Raw genomic sequence first — 25,752 nt, forward strand, 5'->3', positions numbered from 1 at the left:
TCAGAGGGGCAATCTCAGTAGCCCTGCCTTCCAGCTCTTTTCTGGAGGTGATCTCAGCCTAGAAGAAGCCCCGACTGTCTCTTGCACTCAACTGAGGCCCCGAGGCTGCACTTTCTACAGATACCCAGTGGGCAGGGAACACCCTCAGCTTCCCCAGAAGCATGGCACAGCGTGGCACAGCCCGGCGCGGTCAGGGGAGCGGGCACAGCACAGGGGCACAGTAACCTGTGGGTCGGAGCCGCCCAGGCTGGGGGCAGAAGGGAAGGCAGAGGGCTGGCCACCTGGGCCTGCCAGCTCGTCCATCAGCTTCAGCTCCCACTCCAGGGAGCCCTGGATCAGCAGGGATATGGTGTCAAACAGCTGCCTGTCCTGGGGAGCCAGCCCGTAAGGGGAGCCGGAGAGGCAGGGGAGCAAGGGTCAGAGGGCAGTGATGGGAAGTGTTGTGGAAGAGGATTGACGAGAGACACAGAGGGAGAAAGAGGTGAAACCCAGACAACACACATGCACATGCGCGCACACACACACACACGCAGCAACAAAGAGACAGAGGAGGGGGTGGGGAAGAGGGAAGGTGGGAGGAGGAAGGAAAGATGGGAGATAGAAGATGAGTAGAGCCCACGTTGGTGGGGGGAGAGAGAGAGAGAGGTAAAGAGAAGATAAAAGGATGGAGAGATGGAAGAGAATCAGGCAGGTTAAAAGGTGGGTAGGAAAGAGATTTGGCAGTTGGGCAAGGGTAAGAAAGAAACAGGAAGGAAACAGAAAACTTAGCCTTGAACCTATGAGTCAGGAAGGGAAGGCCAGACCAGGCTGGAGGAGCAGGGCATGGCTAAGCTGGCCTGTCTGCCCGGGTAGCCCTGTGGGGTGAGTGTGGGCAGCCATCCCTGGGGAGGGGCGGTGACTGCTCGCTCAGTATCCAGGAGGGAGGGCAGGAGGCTCCAGGAGGAGCCCTAGGGTTTGTGTGCTGCCTGCTTGGCTCCCGCCCGCCACCCTCCATACCCTTCTGCCCCAGCTCCTCTCATGGCCAGGGTGGGTGTCTGCTCACCGAGGGGTGCTCCAGGGAAAAGTGGGAGGCTGATCTCGCATGGGCCGCTGGGTGCAGGGCCCCAGGCTTGGGGCTGTCGGGGCTGTCGGGGCCCTCGACCCCAGGCCAGAGGAAGGGGCTGCCCAGCGGCGAGTGGGGCTGGGGGCTGAGGGTCTTCATCTCCAGCTCCAGCTCAGCCTCCAGCTCAGCCTCCTCCTTGGCCTCCTTGTTGCTCTCCTCCAGGTGCTTCATCAGCACAGCGATCACCACGTTGACCAGCACGAACTGGGCCGTCAGCACGAAGGACACAAAGTAGATGGGCGAGATGACCGTGTTGTAGCAGGTGGACTCCTGGTCACAGTCCCGGAGGGTGTCCTGAGGTGGGAGGAATAGAGGGGTGAGGCTGGGGAGGACAGTGGTTGGAGCTGTTGTGGAAAATCAGGTCACTGGTGTCACAGAGCATTGGAGGAGGGGAAGGAAGGGAAGGGGGGAGTGTTTGGGGGGCAGAGGAGCATTAGCTGCTGCCTGGGGAAGTGTGAGTCAGAGCATGTTCCTGGGAGAGGGAGTTCCAGAGCGTTCTAGCACAGGGGAGAGAAGGTCACATGCTTTTATTTGTGGCCAATTCATCTTCCCAAGGAATCCTAGCTCAGGAAGTGGGGCTGCCTCCCTGGAGCCTAGGCCAACCGTGGGCCCTTACCTTCATAATGCCGTTCCAGTTGTCACCTGTGGAGACTCGGAAGAGGGTTAGGAAGGCCATGCCAAAGTTCCGAAAGGTGGCATGCCGGCCCAGGCCCTCACAGGGGTGTGTCTCGTCACACTCTGGGGGAGGAGGGAAAGGGGGAGAGGCCCATGTTAGTCCAGGAGGCCCCTGGTCTCCAGTCCTGGCTCCTCCATCCTCCCCTACTCCAACTCACCCAGGTCTCCAAAGAGCTCCACGCCCAGAGCTGCAAAGATGAAAAACAACAACATGAAGAGAAGTCCCAGGTTCCCCACCTGGAAAAGAGAAGAAGAAATAGAAACGATGCCGCTGGGTCTCCCAGTCAGCTTCTCTGAGCCCCTGCCCTCTGGAAAGCACCTCCCCCTCCCCAGAGGCCCCCCACTTTCCGGCTACCTGGGGCAGGGCCTGCATCACCGTGTCCAGCAGCGCCCGCATGCCCACAGCCATCTTCAGCAGCTTCAGCACTGCAGAACAGGACAACGTCATGAGCTGGCCCCTTTGGGTCCCTGGCCAGACAGCTGGCAGAGTCAGGGCCAGGGTTGGGCTGGGGCTGCTGGGATGGCCGTCCCCGGGCCAGCCAGGTTGCATCCCCACCCTCAGCCCTGTCCCCAGCCTCCCTTGGCAGAGGCTGGGAGAAAGACCCCTGGGAACCCACAGCCACCCAGGCCTTGGCGAGCCACAAAGCCGACCCTTGCTCTGTCTCCCTAGGCTGGTCACCCTGGGAGGGCAGGTGCGTGGGCTGGGCACCAACCTCGGGCAATGCGCAGTACCCTCATGATGCGGATGATGGTGGGGTTGATGGGCAGTGAGGCGTTGACCTCGATTTCCTCCAGCGTGATGCCCATGATGGACAGCAGCACAATGGCCAGGTCCAGCTGGTTCCACCTGGAAAGCCCAGAACACAGCTCCCTGAGTGGGGGGAGGGGTTCCTGGAGGAGGGGGCAGTTGTGGCACGGAAACACAGGGCTGGAAAGGAAGGCAGACATCAGCGGGTCCAGCCTCCCATCCCACAGAGAAGAGGCGTGGCTTATCTAAGGCCACACAGACAACTGGTGGCATGAGTAGGACTAGGACTTTAGCTCAAAAGCCTCTGCTTTTCATTTGTATTCATTTTTTTTTAATTTAGCACTTACATGGTGTTTACTATGTGCCAGGCACTTTTAAGGGCTTTACAAATAGGAACTCACACCTGCAGTCCCAGCACTTTGGGAGGCTGAGGTGGGAGGATCACTTGAGCTCAGGAGTTCAAGAACAGCCTGGGCAACATACTGAGACCCTGTCTCGACTAAAAATAAAAATAAAAAATAATCAGCTGGGTGTGGCAGTGGGTGCCTGTAGTCCCAGCTACTTGGGAGACCAAGGTGAAAGGACAGCTTGAGCTCAGGAGGTCAAGGCTGCTGTGAGCCATGACTGAATTGCTACACTCCAGCCTGGGCATCAGAGCAAGACTCTGTCTCCAAAAACAAACAAACAAACAGACACCAACCTCAAAACCAAATAGGAATTCATAATCTCACAGCTCTATGATGTGGATACTATTATTTTCTCTCATTTTACAAATGAGGAAACTGAGGCACAGAGAGGTTAAGTAACTTACCCAAGGCCACCAGCTACTAAGCGGTGAGACCAGGATTCAAATCCGGTTCAGGCAGTCTGGCTCCAGGCTCTGTGCTCTTAAGTCTCAGGCTAGGTCACACTGATTTCTAGCTGCCAGCATCCCCCAGGCCCTGTCTTGTCAAATTCTTTCCATGCCTTCCCATCTCCTGGTCCTGGATGGTCCCTAGTCCCCTATATCAGCCACAGGGTGGGGGCTGAACCTCAGGAATTAAGAAAGGTCTTTAGACACTAGGTCTTCCTGGGTATTTCCCCAAGAGACTCATCCCTTTCTATCTCTATGCAAGTCCCCGAGACCCCCCGCCCTTCTCCGTTACCTGTCCTGGAAGAACCGACGGAAACCAAAGGCCACAAGTTTGAAAACTGACTCCAAAACAAAGATGACAGTGAAGATGTAGTTGCAGATCTTCAGAGCTTCATCCAGAATCTGGCAGGGATGGGGGCAAGATGCAGGGTCCCTTAAGGCCCAGGCCCCAGCCCCTCCATCATACTGCCCAAGTCTGAGAGGCAGAGGGACTCTAAGGAGACCTGTCTTCTCTGTTCCCGCCATGATGGCTGGCCATTAGCCACCACCCCAGAAGGGACTAGGGTACTTGTTCACATGAATGAATCAACCTTATGCTAAAGGATCTTTCTCCTTGGGAAATGGTGAGGAGATCACATGAGAATGTGCTAGATGACACAGTATGCCAGGACTGGAAGGGGCCTTGCGCATTACAAATTCAACCCTCTCATTGGACAGATGGGGAAACCGAGGGCTGGAAGACAGCCAAGGGAGGCTGACTGGAGAAGTGGCAAGGTCACAGGTGAGCTGTGGAGCTGGACATTCACTAGAATCTCAACTCCAGAAGGGCAGGCATCCATCTGCCTTCTTTACCCTCAAAGATCCAGAGCGCAGCTCATAGACACTCAACATTTGCTGGGTGAAGAAACCAGGTCCTCCACTCCCTTTCTGTGTGACCTTGGCCCATCAACTAACATCTCTGAGCCTCAGTGTCCTCATCTATAAAACAAAGATGATAGCCACCTCCAAGGGGCACAAGAGGAACCCATGTAACGTGCCCAGCACTTGCTTGGCACAGAGGTACCCTGGCTCAGGCTGCGTTAACCCTGCCCAGAGGTTCCACAGCTGGAGGTGGGGGGGCCAGATGGCTGGTCCACTCGCTCCTACCTGGGGCTGCTGGTAGTGCTCCATGGCCATGGTGACCACGTTCAACCCGATGACACCTGTGATGAAGAGATCCAGGTAGTGGCTGGTGCACAAGTGGTGGACGAGGAGCCGGAAGCGGGAGTAGTCGGAGTAGTAAGGTTTGCACTGGGCTTCTGATGGGGCGGGGGGAAGAGCAGAGCAAGCATCAGGCTCCTGCGCCCTGCACCCCTCCACCCCCAGTCCCTCACAGGCACCAGCCTCTAACGCCAGAGCTGAAACATTCCAGTCATCACCATCCTCGCCCTCCCCACGCTGCCCCTTGGTGGGGGCAGCCGTCTGGGCGTGTCCCCCTCCAAGCATCTGTTGTACTGGCTGCAGTTGAGGGCAGGATGGATCAGGACATGCAGAGCCCCCCACCTACATTAGACGCCAGGTGAGCCCCCTCCCCTAGGCAGCCTCCAAAATCCACCAGCCCCTCATAACACCCTCGACTCAGTATTCCGCAGCAAGGCCAGATCGATACGATGAAGAACAACTGGTCAGGCTCAGAGGATGCTCCATCAACAGGGAGGCAAAGGCTTTTACTCCTTCACCAAGCTCAGCCCCTCGGGGGAGCAGAGGAGATTACACAGAGCTGGGATTTGGAGATAAAACCGGAGATTGGAAATTGGACATCTTCTTGGCTGGCTGCACTGACCCACCCAGCGGGCCTCCAGAGGGCAGGGCCTGGGTCTCTTGCACCCTCATGTCAGCGAGGGCAGAGGGGAGGCGTTGGGGCTCTGCTCCATCCCAGACTCAAGCTGGGAGGGCCCCACCTGTTGGACTCACCCAGTTTCTAATGAGGCACTGCCCAGCCTGCTCCTGGGTGTTTGGGCAGCCTTAGACTGCAGGCCGGGCTGGAAGCACTGTCTGAGATCTGTCAGAGGCACAATATTTCTCTTGTAATTAGTGAACCACTTAGTTATGAAAATCACGGAGCCAGAAGGTTGGACTGCCAAGGAGGCAGAATAAATCTGGGGGCAGGAGATTTCAGGGGGCCCTCTTCCAGGTGCTGACGAAGAGCCAGGCCAAGTTGGGGCCCATGTTCTCGGGAGGAGGTTGGGACAGATTGGTCTCTCACGAAGCCATAAAGAAGGAAGAGGCTCCTCGTGGGGAGGTGTGCGGCAGCCTCAGGTCCCAGACAGCCCTTCCCCGTCTCAGGAGGTCTAGGAGGAAGCCAGCCAGTGAGGGCTGCAGCCTCTGAGGCCTGAGCCAGGGGGTAGCTGGCTCAGGGGCAGCAGGAAGCTTTGGGCCCAGGCCAGCTCAGATTAACTGTCCTTTCCCATGCATAGGACCATTGAACAGAGAGGTAAACTGAGGCAAGGAGCGGCCTGGGGTGGGCCCCCACCCGAGGCTGAAGGAAGAAGAGCACCCAGGTATTGCACATCCAGCCTCGTGGGCTGCCATGCTCCAGGCCCACCCAGCCACTCTCCAGCATCGGCCTTGAAGTGTGGATGACCACGGAGCAGACAGTCCCCGGCACTCTGCTGCGCCTTAGACACGCATGAGGCCATCTTCCTGTTTTCAGAGATTGGCCAGCCAACTGTGGCTCTGTTTGTTCAAGAACACAGCCCCAAGAGTGTGGGGCTGGAGAGCCTGGGGCAAGGGAGGACAGGAGGCTATGGGTCATCCACAACGCGATGGTAGAGGGTGGGCTGGGTGGGCCGGGCCTCTTCCTTCCTTCCTTCAGTACCACAAGAACCAGAGGGCGCTAGTCGCCCTGCGTTGCCTGAGCAGCCGGAACGCTTTCTCTGCATTAATCTCCATAAATGCCGAGAGCACCCGATCCCATTATGCTAAAATATGAATGGAGAATTAACTAAAATGTTTGAATACAATTAGGTTAGAAAAAGCGGCTCCTTATTAGCCCCATCATTAGCTGAGACAATGTAGAGGAGAGGCTTGGAGAGTTGCCCCCTCTCCCCGTCACCCCAGCCTGACTCTGTAGGCAGTTCCAGGCCAAACGGAGCGGCTATTCCCACCAGCTCTACCTTCTGGCCTTGCCCTAGGAGTCTGTGGGGTGGGTGGGCTTCAATTCAGCCGGGACCCTCCTCCAAGAGGTCCAGAAGGAAGGCGGGACAGGAGGACTGAGGCAGAGCATCTGCTTAGAGACAGATCCCGGCCCCTGAGGTCTGTACAAAGGCCCCTCCACCCTGACCCCTACCCCAGACGGCAGTTGCTGAGGCTGCCAGAAATCCCCCATTAGAGCGCAGGTCCAAAGAGTACCAGGCCAATCTGATCAGCATCTCCTCGGGCAACCCCTTTGTTTTTCAGAGGGAGAGAATGAAGCCAGGCAAAAAGTGAGTCATTCAGCTAGCTACTAGGCATGACTGAGCTGGACCTGAACTTCCAGCCCGAGGCCCTCGCCAGTTGCCAGGTGGGTGCAGACACAGGGCTTTGAGGCTTTGGCCCAGTGGATGCCCCTGGCCTCCACAGTTAGGGCCTGGCGATGCCACCCCCCTTTGCTGCTCTCTGGACCTCGGCTCTGCAGGCAAGCACCTGGGTGTGGAAAAGAAATAGAAACTCCCTAGGAGGAGCCTTAGGCAAGCCTGCTGCTTTGAGAGCTCCAACCATAGCCCAGGAGGAGCCTGGACCTGTGGTCACTGAGGCATTGGTAGCTGTGGCACCACCTCCCTGCCTTCCACCAGGATGAGCTGCCTTAGGTGGAGAAAATACCAGAGTCAGACAGTGGGGGGAAGGGCACATCTAGGGTGGCCCAGGCCCCCAGTTAGGGGCAGGGAGAAAGGAGGGGTGCAGAAGGAGGGCTGCAAGGCAACAGGCACAGTGAGTTAGTAAGAGTCACGGGGAGCCCAAGGCACGGCCAGGGTGGAGGGTTTGCAAAGGGGAGTGGCAATGAGTAGGCAGAAGACAGGGGTCACTCCCAAGGACACAGGCCCCCCACGGCAGAGGCCACACCTTCAGCTGCCGTGGCCAGGCCTGATCACTGGGTCCCAGCCTGGTGGAAGGAAAGAGGGTGAGTGAGTGGAGGTCGATGCCGCAGGTGGCCAAGGAGAGTGGAACTGGTGTTGGAGGCTTAGCGGTACCATGGGGCAGCCTAATGACCCGCAGCCCCGGTCCCTCCCTCCATCTGGGAAGCCGGGGTGGACCCAGGCGTCTGGTCAGGCCCATTCCCCTGCTAATCACAGGCTCTGCTCTTCTGCCTTTCCCTAGGGTCTGGCTCTCCCCATCCTGCTGGGAGCAGCACCAGGACAGGAGTGCTAGCAGGGAGGTGTGGTGCACGTGTTTGATTCCCAGCAGCCCTGGACTGCGTTTAACTCTGTCCTCATCCCCCTGGTGGGTAGACCAGTGCATCTGCACCGCTGTAGGAGAACCTCTGGGGTAAGGCCCAGGAATCTGTGTTTATGTTTTCCAGGCGATTCTTATGCACATGGAAGCTTAAAAAGCTCTGGCACAGGCCACGCAGAACTCCAGGTCCTGGGAAGTGGGATATGGGATGATCTGAGCCCTTATTGGGGGTCTCTGAGTCCTCATCAACAGCCAGGGAAGGTAACTGGTTTACACGCCTGTGTGTGCCACCCCAGGATACAGTGGGGTCTATCCACTCCAGGAGCACAGCAGAAGGTACCCGGAATGGGAGTGCAGTGCAAGGATCACGGGAGTGTTTAGCGCTGAGTGGGCGAGTCACATCTTAGGGGCCGTGAGAGTCTGCATGTGTTGATTTCTGGGATAACATTCCAGGTGGAAAAGTCTCTGTGGGCCAGCCCTGTGTTAGGATGTTTTGGGGTGAGTGTGAAAGTGTGCAAACTTCAGTCTATAGGCCAAGTGAGCCCATAAGGGAAAAGCTGAAGGCCACTTCTTCCCTCCTTCCCCTCATCCCCTAACAAGCCACGAATTTGCAAGACAGCCTGATGCAGAGATGTGGGGACCCTGGCAATCCAGACACAAACCAGCTAAAGACTCCTGAGCCCCAGTGAGACAGTCTCTCAATGCCAAACGCCACTGCTTAGCCTCATGGGGCCATAGCGCAGACGGCCTCAGGGATGACGTACTGAATGGAGGCTCAGGGGTTCTCTCTTGGGTGGGTCCCTGAGGCCCCACAGATCATGACGCCCAACATCCCCAGGGCAGCATCTGCCAGATTCTGGCTTCCGGGGGAGCGGGGAAAGTGGAGAAAGGTACAGCCAGTGGTTCCCAGCATGGGGGTCCTTATGTTCTCTCTCTCTCTCTCTCTCTCTCTTTTTTTTTTGAAATGGAGTCTCGCTCTGTCACCCAGGCTGGAATGCAGTGGCGCGATCTGGGCTCACTGCAACCTCGGCCTCCTGGGTTGAAGCGATTCTCCTGCCTCAGCCTCCCGAGTAGCTGGGATTATAGACGTGAGCCACCATGCCCGACTAATTTTTGTATTTTTAGTAGAGACGGGGTTTCACCATGTTGGCCAGGCTGGTCTCAAACTCCTGACCTCATGATCCACCCACCTCAGCCTCCCAGAGTGTTAGGATTACAGGTGTGAGCCACCACGCCCGGCCCTTACATTCTTTCCAATACTTCAAAAAGCTTGAAAGAAACCCTATACTTCGCCTGTGTTAAGGCCCCACAGACTAATTTAATGATGAAATGGTCTTTCTTTGCCATCATTTAGTGCGTAACCTTCTGCAGCTCAGAAGCTGTGATTAGCAATTAGATGCGCCTCTGATTAGTAAAAATGATGAAAGAAAGTCATTATTCAAGTGCTCGTAACTTCACAGACAGCCTTCGAAAATGTGGGGTCTGTTGCAGGAGATGATAACTGGGGGCCTTGGGGATGAACAGCTTGGGAACCACCAGCTGGAGACATAGTGTTAGGAGGCCCCACAGCTCTGCCATGGACTCCATGAGCCTCCACACCTCCATCTGGGGGCCAGTAGGGGAGAGGGGAGCAGGGGACCGAGGGACCATGGAGGGTGGGCTGGACCGGGAGAGTCTTCCCAGAGACATGGCTTTTAAAGATAAGGACCCAAGTCACTCCCAAATCTTTGGCTTTTTTTGGGAGAAGCTCGTGGCCAACTCAGGCCTTTGATTCCCAATTCCTGCTGTTTGTAGCGATGACGCAGCCACCGTGATCACTTGACTATTAATGAGTCTGTTCAATTATTCATCGTTACATTTTTAAAACAAATCCTTCCCCTCTCTGCTCCTCTCATCCTGCTCCCTTGGATCAAAGTCTCCCCTTAGACAAAAGGAGACAGGAGAGATTTGCAGCTCTAATAATTGACCAGTGAGCTACAGGGAGGAGGCACAGGAGGGAAGAGGCAGCGGGAGGTGGGGAGCTTGGCCGGCCGAGGAAGCCCTTGCTGGGAAGGTAGGCTCTCCAAAGGGCGTCGGCAGAGAGGCCTCAGGCCCTCGCCTCCCGTCCAGTTTGACGCAGGCCTGCGGGATGCCGCGGAGCCCAGCGCTTCAGCCCCTGCCCTCTTGGGGGCCCCAGGGACCCTCACCCCTTCACCCCAAGAGGATAGAATCAATGAGCCATGGGGGAGGGAGTGAAGAGCATGTCCCCACGCGCATAAGCCCACACCCCAGACGCAGTACCTGACGCAGCGCTGGCTGAGCTGCCGGAAGCAATTACATCGTCCAGCATTAGATCTAAAAGAACGAAACACGACATTGGTCACTGGCTGGACCAGGTGCGCTGGGCAGGGCCCCTCAGGGGCGGCTTCCCCTCAGCTCCCACCTCACTCTGCCAATGGGTGGGGTGCATTGAGCATGGCTGGCTGGCTCTGAATGTCCAGCCCAAAGCTGGGGGCACAGGGCACTTGAGGAAGACAAGCAATGTGGCTAGCTGGTCAGGGTCAAGGGGCAGGGAGCCAACAGGAGGGGCAGGCAACCAGTCATAGGAACAGATGTCCACTTCTCCTGCACTGTGGCCTCAGCTGCACCTGAGACTGCTACAGACCCCAGAAGGGGAGCCAGCTGGGCAAGCAGGGGCCACAAGTGCCGCCTGCCAAAAGAATTCCATCTGCCCGACTGTGAGGAAGGGGTGGGGAGGATGGAGCAGGAGTGGGAGCGTGGCCACTGGGGACAGTGCACCTGCTCAGCTGCAGACATCCACAGGGAAGCCGAGCCCGGATCCCTACCCGGAGCTGAGCAGAAGGTCTTGGGGGTGCTGATAGTGAGGGTGAGGGACATGAAGAATGGCACCTCCCATTGCTGCCCAGAGGCCAGCGTCTCCCCCACATCCTGGGGCAGCTTCCGCTGTTCACAGGGAACACAGGCCCCCTCCCACCCCCACCCTCGTCTGCAACTCCCACACTCTCTGCCCTCCTCAGAGTGCCTCTCCCAGGCCGCGGGAGATAAAGCTGAGGGCAGAGGGGAGGCAGGGGCATGGCAATCCCTCACTCATTTGGTGGTACTCACATGTGAACACACCAAAGGAAAACTCAGGCCATCGCACCCATCTTATCGGCGGAAGGAAGACGGTTTGTGAAAAGGTGAAGAGAGCATAGGAAACCCTCACCCCAAACAGAAAGAGACACACAGACAGACACACAAAGGCTTAGAGAAACCCACACACAAAGACACTTAGAGAGACGTGGGCTGTGACTGAGAGAGAGAGGCGTGGAGATTCCACTGCACCAGGCAGATGGGAGCCCTGGAGCCTGGGAGACAGGCAGACAGGTGCAGACACACCTGGGGATGGCCCAGAAACAAAGTGGCCTGGGCGCCTGCTGCGTCTCTCACATCCTTCCTGGCCTGTCTTCTCACTTAGTCTCGGCCCACCCGTGGCATAAGGGCATGAGGACGATGGATGGGGGCTTCACCCACCCAATGCCAAGAGATGCTGGGGAGCACAGGTGAGGAGGTGAGGGGCTGCAGGGTCCCAGGTTATTCCAGAACTTCCCCAAGCCAAGGGGAGTTTTCTCTTTTTGTTTTCGTTTTTGCTTCTTTTTTTTTTTTTTTACTTTGGCAAAAAAAAAACATATGATGGTAGAAAGTTTTGTTAGAGATAGGGAGGGAGGGGTGCCTGGGTTCTCTTTCACACTGTTGTCCATTACTGAGTTCTGCTGAGGCCTTGCTCAGCAGCTGCAGACACTAGGTGGGTGCAGGGTTAGATGCTTGCTGCCCACCCTGGGCCTCTGGATGCTGACATGGGGCAGTTGAGCAGCCAATGAGGCTCCTCTGAGAGTCAAGCTCAGGGAGGCTGGGTGTCAACCCCCATTTGGCATCATCTGGGGAGGATGATGCTGAGGTCCCGGGAGCCCCCAGGGTGGGGGCAGCTCCCCCTACCCATGGGGCTGAAGTGGCCTGCTTCATGCTGGCTCTAAAGGCAGACATGCTCTTGCGGGGAAGGAGGTGAGGAGGGAGGAGGGAGTCTCTTCTCCCTGCCCCCGGCCCCAGCGCCTAGCCCCCTGCAGTCGCAAGGCCAAGGTCAAGCACGACCCAGAGAGAGGTGGAAAGACTACCGACCAGCCATCTGCTTCTCCTTACTCCTTCTCTTTTTCTCCAGTCTTCGTAGACGCTTCTCCTCCCGCCGCCGGGCCTCCTCTTCCTCCTGGTGCTGCCGACACTTGTGGAAGTTCTCCACCACCACACCCACAAACATGTTCAGGACAAAGAAGGCCACAATGAGCAGGAACGAGATGAAGTACAGCAGCATCCAGGGGTTGTGGTTCATGATGGGCTGGCGGGGAGCAGGAAGGACAGGCGGAGCCATCAGCCCGAGGGCAAGCTGTCTTCGGAGCTGCCCACAGCCTGGGTTCCTGCAAACCCAAATAGCTACAGCAACCTGACAGGCGATGGAAATGAATGGTGTGGGTTTGATGTGAAGCAGGAGGGAGGGGCAGGGACTGTGGTAAAGAGGAGAGTAGATTCTCCATCCAAAACTGCCTCTTTGTTCTGGCTGACTCCTGCCCTGAGGGAATGCAAGCCCAGTATTCCCAGATCTTCAGACTTTTCCTGAGTAGACACAAATCTGAATCTCTGAGTAAAACTCACCATTTTTTTTTTTCTTTTTTTAGAGACAGGGTCTTGTTCTATTGCTTAAGCTGGAGTGCAGTGGTGCGATCATAGCTTATTGCAGCCTGGAACTCCTGGGCTCAAGAGACCCTCCCACCTCAGCTGGGACTCCAGATGATACCACCACACCCGGCTAATTGTTTTTAGATTCTGTAGAGCTGGGGGTCTTGCTATGATGCCCAGGCTGGTCTCCAACACCTGGCCTCAAGCGATTCTCTTGCCTAGGCCTCCCAATGCACTGGCATTACAGGTGTGAGCCACTGCACACAGCCCAAATTCACCAGTTTAAAAATATTCACCACTAATTCAAAAAATGTTAAACATGTTGTAGACCAGTAAAACATGCCCAGATTTGGCCCACAGGCCACCAGCAACAGCCTCTGCTGTAAAATGTGATGCTTCTTTCATGGCATTTTGCCACCCTGCCTTGCTCATTCTGTCCTGAAATCAGCCCATGCTGAGTGACCTGAGCCCACAGATGGGTCCTGCCCACCTCAGTCCTACCTGCTGGTCCACGCCCACAGCATCCAGCCCATCATACATGATGTCCACCCAACCGTCCTTGGAGGCCAAAACGAACAGGGACATCAGGGCCTGATGGGGAGGAAGAGAAGGAGATATTTGAAGTCTAGGATGTGTGGCTGAATCACCTACCACCTGCCCCCAAAGTGCCTCCTGCATCAGCTCCAAACACCCTAGTTCTTGAGGGGTCAAGCTGGAGTCACACTCCAGGCTTCAGGAGAGCCCCCATCTCAGGGTTCCATAGCTGAGCTGCAGCTGGAGGGGCCCTGAGAGATGGTCACACCCTCTGCCCTCCGCCAGGTAGGACAAGCGACCCACAAACCCTGGAAATCCAGAAACCAAAACCAGGGTGGGTCTGGGAAACAAAACTGAGTGAGCAACTTCGTTTTCTCCATTTCTGTTTCTGCAAATATGGAGTGAGGAAAGGAGTTATCTTGACAATATGCCTATCCCTTCCACCGTGTTAAACAAATATACACATCATCTCATTGCATCCTTACTGCGACCTCCAAGGAGATTCTATTATGACTCCATTCACCAGTTAATGAAACTGAGGCCCTGGTCAGTCAGCTGCTCCAAGTCATTGAGCTGACAATGGTGGGGTCAGAATTTGCACAGGATTCACATCCAGGGCTGCCTGTCCCCACTGCCACGTGTGCTTCCCGCTCCACCATGTAGCGCTCTGGCCCTGGGCAAGCCCCTTACCCCCTCTGAGCCTCTGTTTCTTCATCTTTAAGGAGGGCCAGAGACCCCATGGGCCCACTTTTTGGGGCACTGAGGGATGGACTGGGCTTTGCGACATGCTGGTGGTTAGACAGCAGAGGGTGTGAAAGGCTGATCTCTTCGTGGAGCCCACCGGAGTCAGCAGGTATCATTAAGCATGGCCCTGTGTCCCCTCCAGCCTCCTTCACCACAGTCCCACCTCTGAGCCTGGGGCTCACCTGGCCAAGGTTGTCAAAGTTGTACTTGTGCCGGACCCACCGGTAACTGGCCTCAGCACAGTCCGATTTATTGGTGATGTTCCTGGTATCCTCGCCCTGGCACACGAAAAACTTCCCTTTGAAGAGCTGGACACACATTCCCAGAGACAGAGAAAAGTGAGCTGTGACCACAGGAAGCCCAGGACTCCTGAGCCCCACCCCCACACCAGCCTGGGCACGTTTTGGGTGAGTGTGGCGTGCTGTGCTCTGGGGTCAATCAAGTCAGGGAAACACTGACAGGAGCCTCCCCTGCCGACACCCGCTTCCTTTCCAAGAGTTGGGAGGAAAGGTCATCGGGGCGGGGCAGTGGGAAAGGGTGAAGGCGGGTAATAGTCATTCATCGTCCACCAATGGTTAGGTCAGGTGTGTGCCAAGTGCGGGTCCCCAGCATCATCTGGGAACATGCTAGAAACACACATTCTCAGGCCCAGCCCAGATCTACTGAATCATACACTCCGAGTTGGGGGAGCAGCGATCTTTTAACAAGCTGTTCCAGTGATTCTGACGCAAACGCAAGTTTGAGAACCACTGAGCTAGGCATTTAATTCTCACAACAACTCTGGGTAGGGGAGTGGGTATTATCAACCCCACTTTACAGGTAAGAACAACTGAAGCTCAGAGAAGTTAATCCACTCACTAACGTCCCACAGCCAGCAGGTAGCAGAAAGGGGGCTTGAATCCAGGTCTGTCTGACTGGAAAGCTCACCCTCATTCTAGTGTAAACCAGGCTATGACTACTGATGAAGAAAGGAAGGCAGGACCGGGGGCCTGAGCAAACTGCTCGAAACAGACTAAATTCACCGGAAGGACTGGGTTTAACAATGGTTCACTCTACTGACCCAAGGAGGCTGGGAAGTGGGGAAGGGGAAGAGCACTGGGTGGGAGTGGGGAGGGTGTACAGAGAGGCACCACACAGCTTTGGTAAATGCACCCCAGCCTGGTCCCTAGGGCTAGCGATTTCTAGGAAGCCAGGGAACAGCCCCTCACCCAGGGCAGAGTGGACATCCCAGAAAGCCAAGGGAAGGAGGGGCGGGGAGGGGAGGGTGTAGCCACCCAGGGGCTCCCACGCTGCCTGAATAGCCAGCTGTCTACCCTGCAGCTGAAACAGCTGGAGCCAAGGGCCCTGGAAGACTGTGATGGAGGGGCTCCCCGGCCCCCCGAGGCGTCTGCTGAATCCTGCAGGCAGCTCTGGCTCTTTCTCTTCCAAAGCCAAGTCTCCTCCCTGGGCCCAAGGCCAAGTTTCCCCAGCAGCCCCCACTTCCTGCCTCGTCTGGGGTCTGCACCCGCCTGCCTGCCAGCACGCTGCTAACCTGGCCCAGCTGTCTGGGCCCTGGATCCCCAGACCTGGCCTGCAGCCCACTGTGCTCGAGCCGGGAAGGAAGGGAGGGGATCCCGGCGTAGACCCGGGCCAGCCTCTGTGCTCAGGGAGTGCGTGCAGAGGGCAGGAACAGCAGCCTGCAGCTCCCATGGCCTGAAGCCTCTCTGCAGCCCCGGTCCTCCTTGGGGCCTTCCTCTAGGCTCCCAGTTTTCTTCAAAATGCCCAGGAGGTAAAAGGGCCTAGAGCCTGGACGGGAGCATCCCTGCTTATTCCTTCCTGGAATGAAGGCGGCAGCAGCAGCTTGAGCCATAAGACCCAGGGGCCAAGGGGAGGGGCCCTCCTCAGGCTGTCACCCACAGCTGGCCCCCAGAACTCCACACACCTGCACCCCCAAGATGCCGAAAATGATGAAGAAGGCACAGCAGATGACTACAATGTTGCCGATGGGTTTCAGTGAGGACATCAGCGTCTCCACCACCAGCTTCAGCCCCTGCGCCCGGCTGATCACCCTGGGGAGGGGAGGGAGGGAGGTGACAGGGCTTTCCCCAGCCCAGACACTCCCTTGTCCCTTGACCCTGCTCCCCACCCCTAACCTTGGCCACTGGTGCTTTCCTGGCCTCTGGTGGCAGAACACAGTCCTCTTTTCACAGGACCCCTGCCATCAGGACCCCTACTGTAATCTCTCAAAACAAGTGGCAGAGATCCCCATGCCCCACACCTCCACCTCCATCCCAGGATGTCAAATGTATGACCTGTTTGGGCTAGGAGTGGGGAGGATTCAACTCAAGTGAGGCGTTCCCTAGGGACGCAGTGTATTGTGGGTTGGGGGTACCAGGAGATAAACTTGTAGGGAAGCAGGCAGAGAGGGGGAGGGGCAGAGGGAGATGGACTATCACAGTCAGGGAAGCATCGCCATTAGTCCATATCATCCCCGTCCAGAAAAAATCTGAGTTGGGGGTGGTGACTGGCTGATTGGAAAGGGATTCCTGAGAGGGTAGATCCCTGGCCAGGAGAAATGTCACCTGTGGGTGGTCCCTGGCAGGGGCCTGAAGATGGGAAAAGCCAGCAAGAGGAGCTGTCACCTCACGGGGAGGGGCTGAGTGTCACTCCTAGGGGCCACACAAGGGAGAGCTGCAGCTGAAGACTGTGAGCCCCTTGGCCCCTTGTGGCCCCTTGTGCTGTGCGCTGCACGGGGCTGCAGTCACCTTACATCACATGGTGCGGCGGCCCGGAGGAATATGTCATGTTGAAGAGGAGGAAAGCAGGTGTGTGCCTGGAGGGAAATTACTGGGGCCGTAATCTGAGTGCTATCTGGGGCAGGGACAGGATCGCCTGTGGGGGTCACAGACAGAAGGCTGGCCTGTGCGGGCTTTGGTTTGGTGGCAGGGGGTGTGGTCGGAGGTGTCTCTTCGGAGGGGGCCACCTGTTGGAGGTGTTCCGGTGCTGGGGAAGGGGTCACCTGAGCGGGCGCAGGGTCCGCAGCAGCCGCAGCACCCTCAGCATGCCCAGGATCTTGGTGCCGCTGTCAGAGACCATGGACACCAGAATGTCGATGACGGAGATGAGCACCAACAGCCCGTCCAGCACGTTCCAGCTGCTGCGCAGGTACGCCTGCTCCCCGAAGCACCAGCCCAGCGCCACCACCTGGGGACCGCCGCCGCGTCACCGGCCGCCCTCCCTGCCGGCCCCAGCCCTGCCCTGCGTTGCGGCCAACCCTCCCGCCCTCAGCCCAAGCCGTCTCCACCCCCACCAGGAACCAGAGGGCCCAAGCCAACACCAGCCCCCATCACCTTCACTGTCATTTCAGCCAGAAAGACTGCGGTGAAGATGTAATTGGAGAGGGTCAGGAAGATGCGTTCCTGCAAGACAGGGAAGACAGGGGTTGCCCGCCAGGAAGCCCCCACCCTTGGGCCAGGTCTGCTCTGCATACACAAGTCAAAACCTGCTTCTAACATTTGACTCAGAAAACGACTCCCACCCTCCACAACAATGCAGATCACGCCCCTCTCATACACACACAGAGCCAGTGCCAGGTCCCTGGACTCCCCTGCAGCTCTGCGGACAGTTGCACCCCTGTCTGTGACCAGAGTTCCCCGCCCCCACAGCCACTTAGCTGCAGGGGAAGAGGATCTGCACCGCAGTGCTGTGATCTGCGTCCCGTCCCATGTCCTAAGCCCTATTCCCTGGTTCCTTTTAAAAACTGGGGCAGGATCTCACTTGATCTCTGACCCCTGCCTGCCATCCCACCCTCTTCACTTGCTTTCCTGCTGTGCACCCCAGAAATGCAGCAGCAGTGGAACCTGGGGTCCTGACACAGACTGTGCACTCCCAGACCCAGGCTGGGGCAGGACAGGGAGGAAGGCCATCTAGTTCCCTGGCATCTGTGGACTGAGTCCCTCCCTGGGTGACCGGGAGACAGGCGCAGATCTCTAGAGAGGTGGCGGGCAGAGTGTGAGCACAGAGAGGAGGGAAGGAGAGGAGCAGGTATGGTGACAGAGCTGGAGATGGAGGAGCTGAGTGGGAAGATGGTGAGAGAGTCATGGAGACAGTGACATGGCGACAGAGAGCTCTACAGCAGGGCCTCAGGCAGGAGGCAGCCAAGGCTGGAGTGCAGCCAGCGCCCCTGCCTTACCCTGGGACTCCGGGTGTGAGGTCCCCAATGCGGGTGCTCTCTCACCCGCCTAGTCTTGGGCTGCTCCCGCCATTCCTCAGGCTCCCTCCACCCCAACTCTAATAGAAAACAGAAGCCCCAGCAGCACTGAAATGTAAATAATAGTGTGGGAGATGGCAAGGAGGGATGACAGGCAAACCCTGGCCACCTCTAAGCAAGTGGTGTAGCATGCCGTGAGGGGAAACACAGCCACCCCCCACCCATCCTTCTGGAACCAGAATTGCTGCCGACAGCGAAGGGTTATGATGCCAGGGTGGGAAGACACAGCTCCCAGGGCCAGCTGGGCCCACCCTGAAGGGGTTCGACCCTGGGGCGGTATGTCCAGGGACTCTGGCTCTCCTTCTGAGAAGGACTGACAGGTTTGCAACCAAGCAGAAGTGACCCATGTCCCCACTAAGGCCCCTGAAAATCTACTTGTTTTTGACCTGGAAGGACCACCAGGAGCAAAGAACAGCTTCCATGACCGCTCTGCATGCCCCCAAGGCCCCGAGGCAGACTGGGCAACATGCCTCCCCATCTGCACACAGCCTCTGCACCACCCCAGCACTCCCCGACTCACGCGTGTGTCCCACAAGCCTCTGGCACATGAGAAATAGCCTGGAGTGAGACGAAGCACCCAGCTGGGCTGGTGTATCATAGAAGGGAAACTGAGGCAGGAGAGGACACAGGGGGTGTCCTGGGGACCAGCATCTAGTGAGAGACCTAAGGGAGAGTCCTGGCTCCCTCGCTTCCTGCTGTGTGACCTGCAGGTCAGCAACCGTGGCCTCCTCGCCTCCCTCACTGGTCCTGAGTGCAAACCCCAGGAGAGGCCTTGCCCTGAGCGGGACTGGGGACTCACAGCGCTGTGGGGGTCAATTTTGGGGCGCTCCATGGCGATAGTGATGCAGTTAAGGAAGATGATGACGAGGACCACGTGGTCAAACATCTTGTGGGTGATGATCCGGTGACACAGGAGGCGGAACCTGCCCAGGCACAGAGGCAATGGCTGAGAAGAGGAGGCAGGACAGGTGGCAACGAGAGGCACCGTCCGCAGCCCCTACTCCTCCAGAGCCTTCCCAGCTGAGGCCACCCTGCTCACACCCCCAGGCAGGGTGCCACTTCTCAACTCCCTGATAGCATCGCTAGGGGTAATTTCCCGTGAGACGAGGTCGGGACACAGGTCAGACCCCTGCCCTGTCACTTACCTGGACTGAGGAGGGAAGATGTAGGCTGACCAGGAGTCTCGCTCGAGGCAGCAGGCAGGGAGTCGGGCTCGGATCCATGCGCGGACCCGTTCCCCTTTGCTCTGCAGAACAAACACTGGAGTATGAGCAGGACCAGGCCTCCAGGTTCCCCAGCTCCTGGCTCCTCAGCAGCGTCAGGACCCTCACTCCTTGTCTACCCTCTCCCACCTGGGGCCCAGGCTCTGCCCTGCCTCTCTTCCTTTATTCCTAAAGCCACACTCCTCATCTCCCTGTCAACCTTGCCAGGACCCTCCTCATCCCTGAGGACTCCCTGCCTCTCCATCTCCTCCCTCTTCTCCCCTGCATCCCCAACCCCGCTCTCCCCTCTCCCCACCCCTGCCTCCAGCCCAGCCCCTGCCTGCCCTTCCTGCTGGGCTGGGAAGCAGCATCAGTTATCAGACACTGGCCCCACACATCTGTCTGTTCAGAGACACACCTGAGCTGAGGAGACACCGGGCCTACTCTTCACGTGCTAACCCTGAGGTCACTGCACCCCATCCCCAGGGGGAATGGTGGTGGTGAGGGGGTTGGGGGAGGGGCACATGGGTATGGAAGGAGTGGGAAGTCAAGGCTTGTGATGAGGTTGAGATGAGAAAGGGGGATGGGGGGGCACCAGTTTGGAGAGATGATCGATGGGTCTTTCTGAGTCACAGGGGGAGGGCCATGAAAGATTCATACACATCTGCCCAAAATCATTCATATCCACCAAGGGTGGCAGAGCCGCAGCCCCAGGCATAGGCATAGGCATGACAAGGATCTGGGGTTTGGCAAGGCGGGCAGAGGAAGAAAAGGGACTGTTTGGAGCTCGGTTTCCAGGTGCCCCTTGATATCCCCTGGGCTTGGAATGGTAACTCCCTCGTACCCTGCCAGGCCAGGCACAGCTCCCCTCTTTCAAGGTGAGGGGCGAGGGGTCACTGTGCCCACAGGGGCCTCACCAGGTTGCCCTCGTCATCCGCGTCATCCCCATCCAGTGGGGGGTCGTCGGGCCGCAGGGCCCGGGCCAGGCGCCCCGAAGCCGACTTGCCATTGCAGTCCTGGTGCTCAGAAGCAGAGCCTCGGCCACTGGCAGTGCGGTGCAGCCCTGGCACCTGCAGTGTGTCTGGCAGGTCAAAGGAACTCTTGGCCTCCCGCTCCAGGGACTCCCTGTGGCGACGGTCGCTGCCCGCGGGGCTGGCCCGCTCCTCTTCCGAGCTCTCCTCCTCATCCTGGCTCTCCTGGCCTTCTCCCGACAACAGGGACCGCCGCTCCCCACTTGGGCTTCTCCGCTTCAGGCTGGGGGCACGGCCGAGGCTGTTCCGGCTGGAGCGCCTGCTGGTCCAGCTGCTTGCAGCGCTCCAGGGGCTGTGCGGGGAGCTGCGGGCACTGGGCTGTGGGTGAGCAGGGGAGGAGTGGTCTCAGGCAGGGCCGAGCAGCCCTGTCCTCTCATGTGCACCCGGTCTCCTGGGAGCCTCACTGGCATCACATCAAGTGTAGGGGTGTGAGCAGGAGCTCTGGACCCTGATGCCTGGGTTCAGATCCTGGCTCACCCCAAACAACTGAGTGACCTGGGGCAAGTTATTAAGCCTCTCTGTGCATCTGTTTCCTCATCTGTAAAATAGATATGGCAATAGAGCTCATTCCTCATTTAGTTGGTGAGAGAAGTGTTATAATCAGCTGATGGGCAGTATATATAATGGGGTGAAGAAACGCAACTCAACAGCAAAAAATTAACCCAATCTAAAAAATGGGCAAAGGGCCTGAATAGACATTCCTCAAAAGGAGATACAGGGCCGGGCACCGTGGCTCACACTAGAAATCCCAGCACATTGGGAGGCCAAGGCGGGCAGATGACCTGAGGCCAGGAGTTTGATACCAGCCTGGCCAATGTGATGAAACCCCATCTCTACTAAAAATACAAAATATTAGCTGGGCGTGGTGGCGCATGCCTGCAATCCCAGCTACTCGGGAGGCTGAGGCAGGACAATCGCTTGAACCTGGAAGGCAGAGGTTGCAGTGAACTGTTGCACTCCAGCCTGGGTGACAGAGCAAAACTCCATCTCAAAAAAAAAGGAGACACAGATGGCCAACAGGTATATGAAGAAATGCTCAACGTCACTAATCACCAGGGAAATGCAAATTAAAACCACAGCGAGTTATCTCACACCTGTTGGATTGGCTACTATGAACGTGATGAAAGACAGCAAGTGCTGGTGAGGATGTGGAGGAAAGGGAACCTTCGTGTCCTGTTGGTGGAAATGTAAATTAGTACGGCCATTATGGAAAACAGTTTGCAGGTTCCTCAAAAACCTAAAAATAGAGTTGCCATATGACCTAGCAATTCCACCACTGGGTATTTATCCAAACGATTTGAAATCAGTAAGTGGACGAGATATGGGCACTCCCATCTTCATTTCAGCATTATTCACCATAGCCAATATATGGAATCAACCTAAGTATCCATCAGTGGAAGACTGGATAAACAAAATATGGGCCAGGCGCAGTGGCTCATGTCTGTAATCCCAGCACTTTGGGAGGCCAAGCCAGGCAGATCACTTGAGGCCAGGTATTTGAGACCAGCCTGGCCAACATGGTGAAACCCCATCTCTACTAAAAATACAAAAAATTAGCCAGGCATGGTGGCACATGCCTATAATCCCAGCTAATCAGGAGGCTGAGGTAGGAGAATCGCTTGAACCTGGGAGGCAGAGGTTGCAGGCAGTGAGCTGAGATCGCACCACTGCACTCCAGCCTGGGCGACAGAGCAGAAGGGAAAGAAAAGAAAGAAAATATGGCATACATGCACTGTGGAATACTATTCAGCCTTAAAAAAGAAGACTGTCATTTGTGACAACATGGATGAACTGGAGGACATTATGCTAAGTGAAATACACAAGGCACAGAAAGACAAATAAATACCATATGATCTCACTTATATGTGAAATTCAAAAAACTTGAACTCATAGAAGTGGAAAGTAGAATGGTGATTAGCAGGGGCTGGGGTTGGGAAGGGTAAGGATGGGGCCAATGGGGAAGGCTTAGCCAAAGGATACAAAGTTTCAGTTGGACAGGAGAAATCAATTTTCGAGATTTATTGCACAGCATGATGGTTATAGTCAATAATAATGTAATGTATATTTCAAAATTGCTAAGAGAGTAGATTTTTAAATGTTCACACCACACACAAAAACATAAGTATGTGAAGTGATGCATATGCTAATTAGCTTGATGTAATCATCCTATAATGTATGCATATATCAAAACGTCACATTGTGCCCCATAAATATACATGATTAGTATTCGTCAATTAAAAGCGAAATTTAAAAAATTAAAAATAAAATCACGAGAGCATGGCACCAACACTAGCCTCCTGGATTAAAATGCTGGCTCTGCCATTCCCTTCTGCAATCTGGGGCTCAAGCCCCCTCTGTAAAATGGGAATCGTTGTGGTACCTACCTCCCAGGGTTGCTGTAAGGATTAAATGCATTTAGAATGCTTCGGAGTAGTGTTTAGAAGAGTGTCTGGCACATAATCAGTACCTAGATGAGGGTCTGCTATTATTATTATTCGGTCTTGAGGAGGTAGGGACACCCCACCCCCATTTTACAGAAGCAGCTCAGAGAGGTGGTGTCTTGCCCGAGGTCACTCAGCTAGGGAACAGAACGGGTCAGCTTAGGCCCTGTTCTTTCGTCCCCCAGGCTAGGGCTCCTTCCCTGGCTTGCATCACTGGCTCGGACTCCCCAAGGGCTTGTCCAGGTACACCCAGACCCCGTCCAGCCCATGGGGCAGGGGCTATGCCCTTGGACCCGCCTGCCTCCATCCTCTCTTCCTCCTGTCCTCCTTGGAATATCTCCCACCATCGGGGTACCCACATGCACCCCCTACCGGTGACTTCATCTCGTGGGCTGCCCCGGGCTCCGCCGACCCGCTGCTGCTGGTACGGCGCGACGTGGGGCCCAGCGCCTCGCCCAGGCCCGTGCTGGTGCTCTTGGGCAGCGACATGGGTGTGGCGGCCGTGTGGATGATGAGAGGCGGCAGCAGGCTCTTCCGCAGCTCCGGATGCTCTCCCAGGGACACCACTGCAAGGGGACAGAGGGAGAGATCCCGAGTCCACTCAGGGCTGGCCCAGGGCCAAAAGCCGCACCCCAGGATAGGTACTCACAGGCCAAGCACTTCTTCCTGTCCCCATCACCATCCAGGCTGGGTGAGAAGAAATCGGGCTCTGATTCAGACTTGTTGGCATCTCCCTAAGGAAGGGGAGCAGCGGACCATTAGGGATCGGGCCAGGCTGGGGAGGTTGGGATGGACCGGGCCTCCCTCTCTTCACACACACACACTACATATAGGCCACAGGAACCAGCAACCACGGCACAAGGCATGCACCGGCGCAGGCCAGACCCCCCAGGCTTAGGGCCCAAGGCTTCCCAGGGCCCCACCACCTCTGCCTCTCCAGCCACAACTCAGAAAAGGCCACGTCTTATGTGAGCCCACAGCACAACCAGCCTGGATGAAGTCACCAAGGCTGGCTGGGGAGAGAAGGGGGAGCTAGGTGGTGGGTGGCACAGGCCAGAGGGGGCTGGGGTCCTGGGGACCTGAGTGAAGTGGTGACTAGAGCCTCTCTTGCAAAAGTCCACTCGAGGCCCTTTGCTTTCTCTCCACAGCTCCCCTCCCCTGAGCCTCAGACTCGAGGACCCTGGAAGGAAATTGAAAGACCCCAGACAGAGCAGCTCAGCCCGAGGACGCCACTTCAGTCCCTCAGTGTCTTCCCTTCATCTTCCCCAAGTCCCAGCCCCTCCCTGGCCCCATTTTTACCTCTCTCCCTGTCTCTGGGACAGTTTTTTCTTTCTTCTTAGCAGGTCAGTAGGTTCCCCAGTAATTACACACTTCTCCTTAAGAAGTTATTAAAAAATACTTGATTGCTACTTTTGATAAGGACATAAATATTGGGTAATTGGCATCTCAGGGGATCATTTTCATTAACTCAGTTTACAGCCCTAACGAGGCCTTTAATTATCAAGTGGGATCTCCAGGGGCCTGCTCGGGATATGCAGCACCATGGGGTCCCACAGGAATGCTGGCTTTGCCCCAAATTCTGGTGCCAGGGCAGGGAACAGCAGAGCACAGGCTTATCATGGGGCCAGAGGGGGAGCCAGCCCTGAGAGCGCCAGCTGGACCTAACTGGGTGATGAAGTGGCCAAAGGCTCAGAGTGATTTAAAATATTGGTACATTTTGGCAAGAGCCACATCCCATCCCCACATCCTCCAAGGACTTGTCCTGAGCTGAGGCAGCTTGCGGGGTCTCCAACAGGGGCCTGGGGCAAGGGGTGAAGGGGTGGGAGATGGGGGAGTATGGTCTATGGCCACAGATCTTGACTCCACTGAAGCCGGACGTCTGGGACTCCTCCGGGACCTCAGCACAGGCACGCACACACGGGGTGCCCCACACATGGGGTGCCGCACACACGTGCACACAGAGGATTCTAAGTCCCTTCCTTCTCCGGCCCATCCACCGGTCTGGCAGGGATGGAGATGGTGCCCTTGGCGGGTTGATGGGGACAGAGGCAAGGAGGTACCTCCCTTCCATGTCCTCAAGGGGGAAGGGACTTAAAATCGAAGCAAACCTCACAACACCAACGACCATCACGGCTATGACAGGTTGCACAGCAGCGGAGCGTGAACACGAGCACAGAGACACGGAGGTGGAGTGGAGGGGCACGGGGCACAGGAGGCATGCCGGCTCATGATCGCGTACCTACCCCCTGGGAGTCGACAGGCAGCTGAATACAGCTTAACTGTCCACTCGCATCTTCCCGTTTGCTGATTTCCTACAGGGAAAGGGGGAGGCAGGGGAGGGCCGCTGGTCACAGGCGCTCGGGGCCTTCAGATATCAGCAGTGTCGAGAGAGGATGAAGAAAAGGAGGGGCGCAAACCCCACAGCAGGGGAAATGAGAGACACGGGAAATAGGGGGCAGAGAGGGGATAGAACAGCCTTCCAGAATTCAACTACAGGCCCTCAGGCCAGAATGAATCTGAAGGGTGAGGGCAGAGGCCAAAAAGATGGGGACAAGGGCAGGAAAGAATCAAGTCCCCCCATAATCCTAATAATAACAGCCACCATTCATGAAGGGTGTGCCCGGCATGGGAAACTACCTCCTTAACACCAGCTGGCTTCCTTGCAAGGTAGGAAGTAGGTTCCAGGATTGCCATCTTACACAGGAGAAACTCGAGATTTGGAGAAGTTGAGCAAACTGCCCCAAATCATACAGAGTAAGAGGTGGATCTGGGCCTGGAACCCGAGTCTGTGGCTCAGAACACCCCTCTCCTCTCACTGGCTCGGAGGCAGTGGGCTTGGGGAATGGGAAGGAAGCAGGGAAAGGAATGGACAAAAGTCAGAGTCAACACGGAGCCAAGTCAGGCCTCATAACATCTCATGCTCTCGCCTTAAGTCCCTTCAGATCAGAATAGATCCAGCTGCTCCGTTTGAGATGGGATGTGACAAGTAATGCTGAGATGATGGCTCTGATGTTGTTTAGTATCAATTAATGGCCTCACACAGGGCCTGCTGCCTG

General features: G+C 56.6%; 1 protein-coding gene across 1 annotated transcript in view; it reads right to left on the reverse strand.

The window, feature by feature from the left end:
* CACNA1G (calcium channel, voltage-dependent, T type, alpha 1G subunit) overlaps nt 1–25,752 on the reverse strand; it is a 67,582-nt gene that overhangs the window by 7,349 nt on the left and 34,481 nt on the right. Inside the window, exons 16-36 of the mRNA XM_011999378.1 lie at nt 24,940–25,008; nt 23,346–23,430; nt 23,069–23,262; nt 20,142–20,573; nt 19,168–19,268; nt 18,822–18,945; nt 17,103–17,171; nt 16,772–16,956; nt 15,695–15,821; nt 13,956–14,081; nt 12,997–13,086; nt 11,965–12,157; nt 10,069–10,122; nt 4,525–4,676; nt 3,671–3,780; nt 2,491–2,624; nt 2,133–2,203; nt 1,936–2,014; nt 1,719–1,840; nt 1,043–1,396; nt 226–369 (exon numbers count right to left, since the gene is read on the reverse strand). Coding sequence (XP_011854768.1) covers nt 226–369; nt 1,043–1,396; nt 1,719–1,840; nt 1,936–2,014; nt 2,133–2,203; nt 2,491–2,624; nt 3,671–3,780; nt 4,525–4,676; nt 10,069–10,122; nt 11,965–12,157; nt 12,997–13,086; nt 13,956–14,081; nt 15,695–15,821; nt 16,772–16,956; nt 17,103–17,171; nt 18,822–18,945; nt 19,168–19,268; nt 20,142–20,573; nt 23,069–23,262; nt 23,346–23,430; nt 24,940–25,008 — 3,015 coding nt within the window. The remainder of the gene's footprint in view (nt 1–225; nt 370–1,042; nt 1,397–1,718; nt 1,841–1,935; nt 2,015–2,132; nt 2,204–2,490; nt 2,625–3,670; nt 3,781–4,524; nt 4,677–10,068; nt 10,123–11,964; nt 12,158–12,996; nt 13,087–13,955; nt 14,082–15,694; nt 15,822–16,771; nt 16,957–17,102; nt 17,172–18,821; nt 18,946–19,167; nt 19,269–20,141; nt 20,574–23,068; nt 23,263–23,345; nt 23,431–24,939; nt 25,009–25,752) is intronic.

The sequence above is a fragment of the Mandrillus leucophaeus genome, unplaced genomic scaffold, assembly GCF_000951045.1.
Source record: "Mandrillus leucophaeus isolate KB7577 unplaced genomic scaffold, Mleu.le_1.0 Scaffold59, whole genome shotgun sequence".
Lineage (NCBI taxonomy): Eukaryota > Metazoa > Chordata > Mammalia > Primates > Cercopithecidae > Mandrillus > Mandrillus leucophaeus.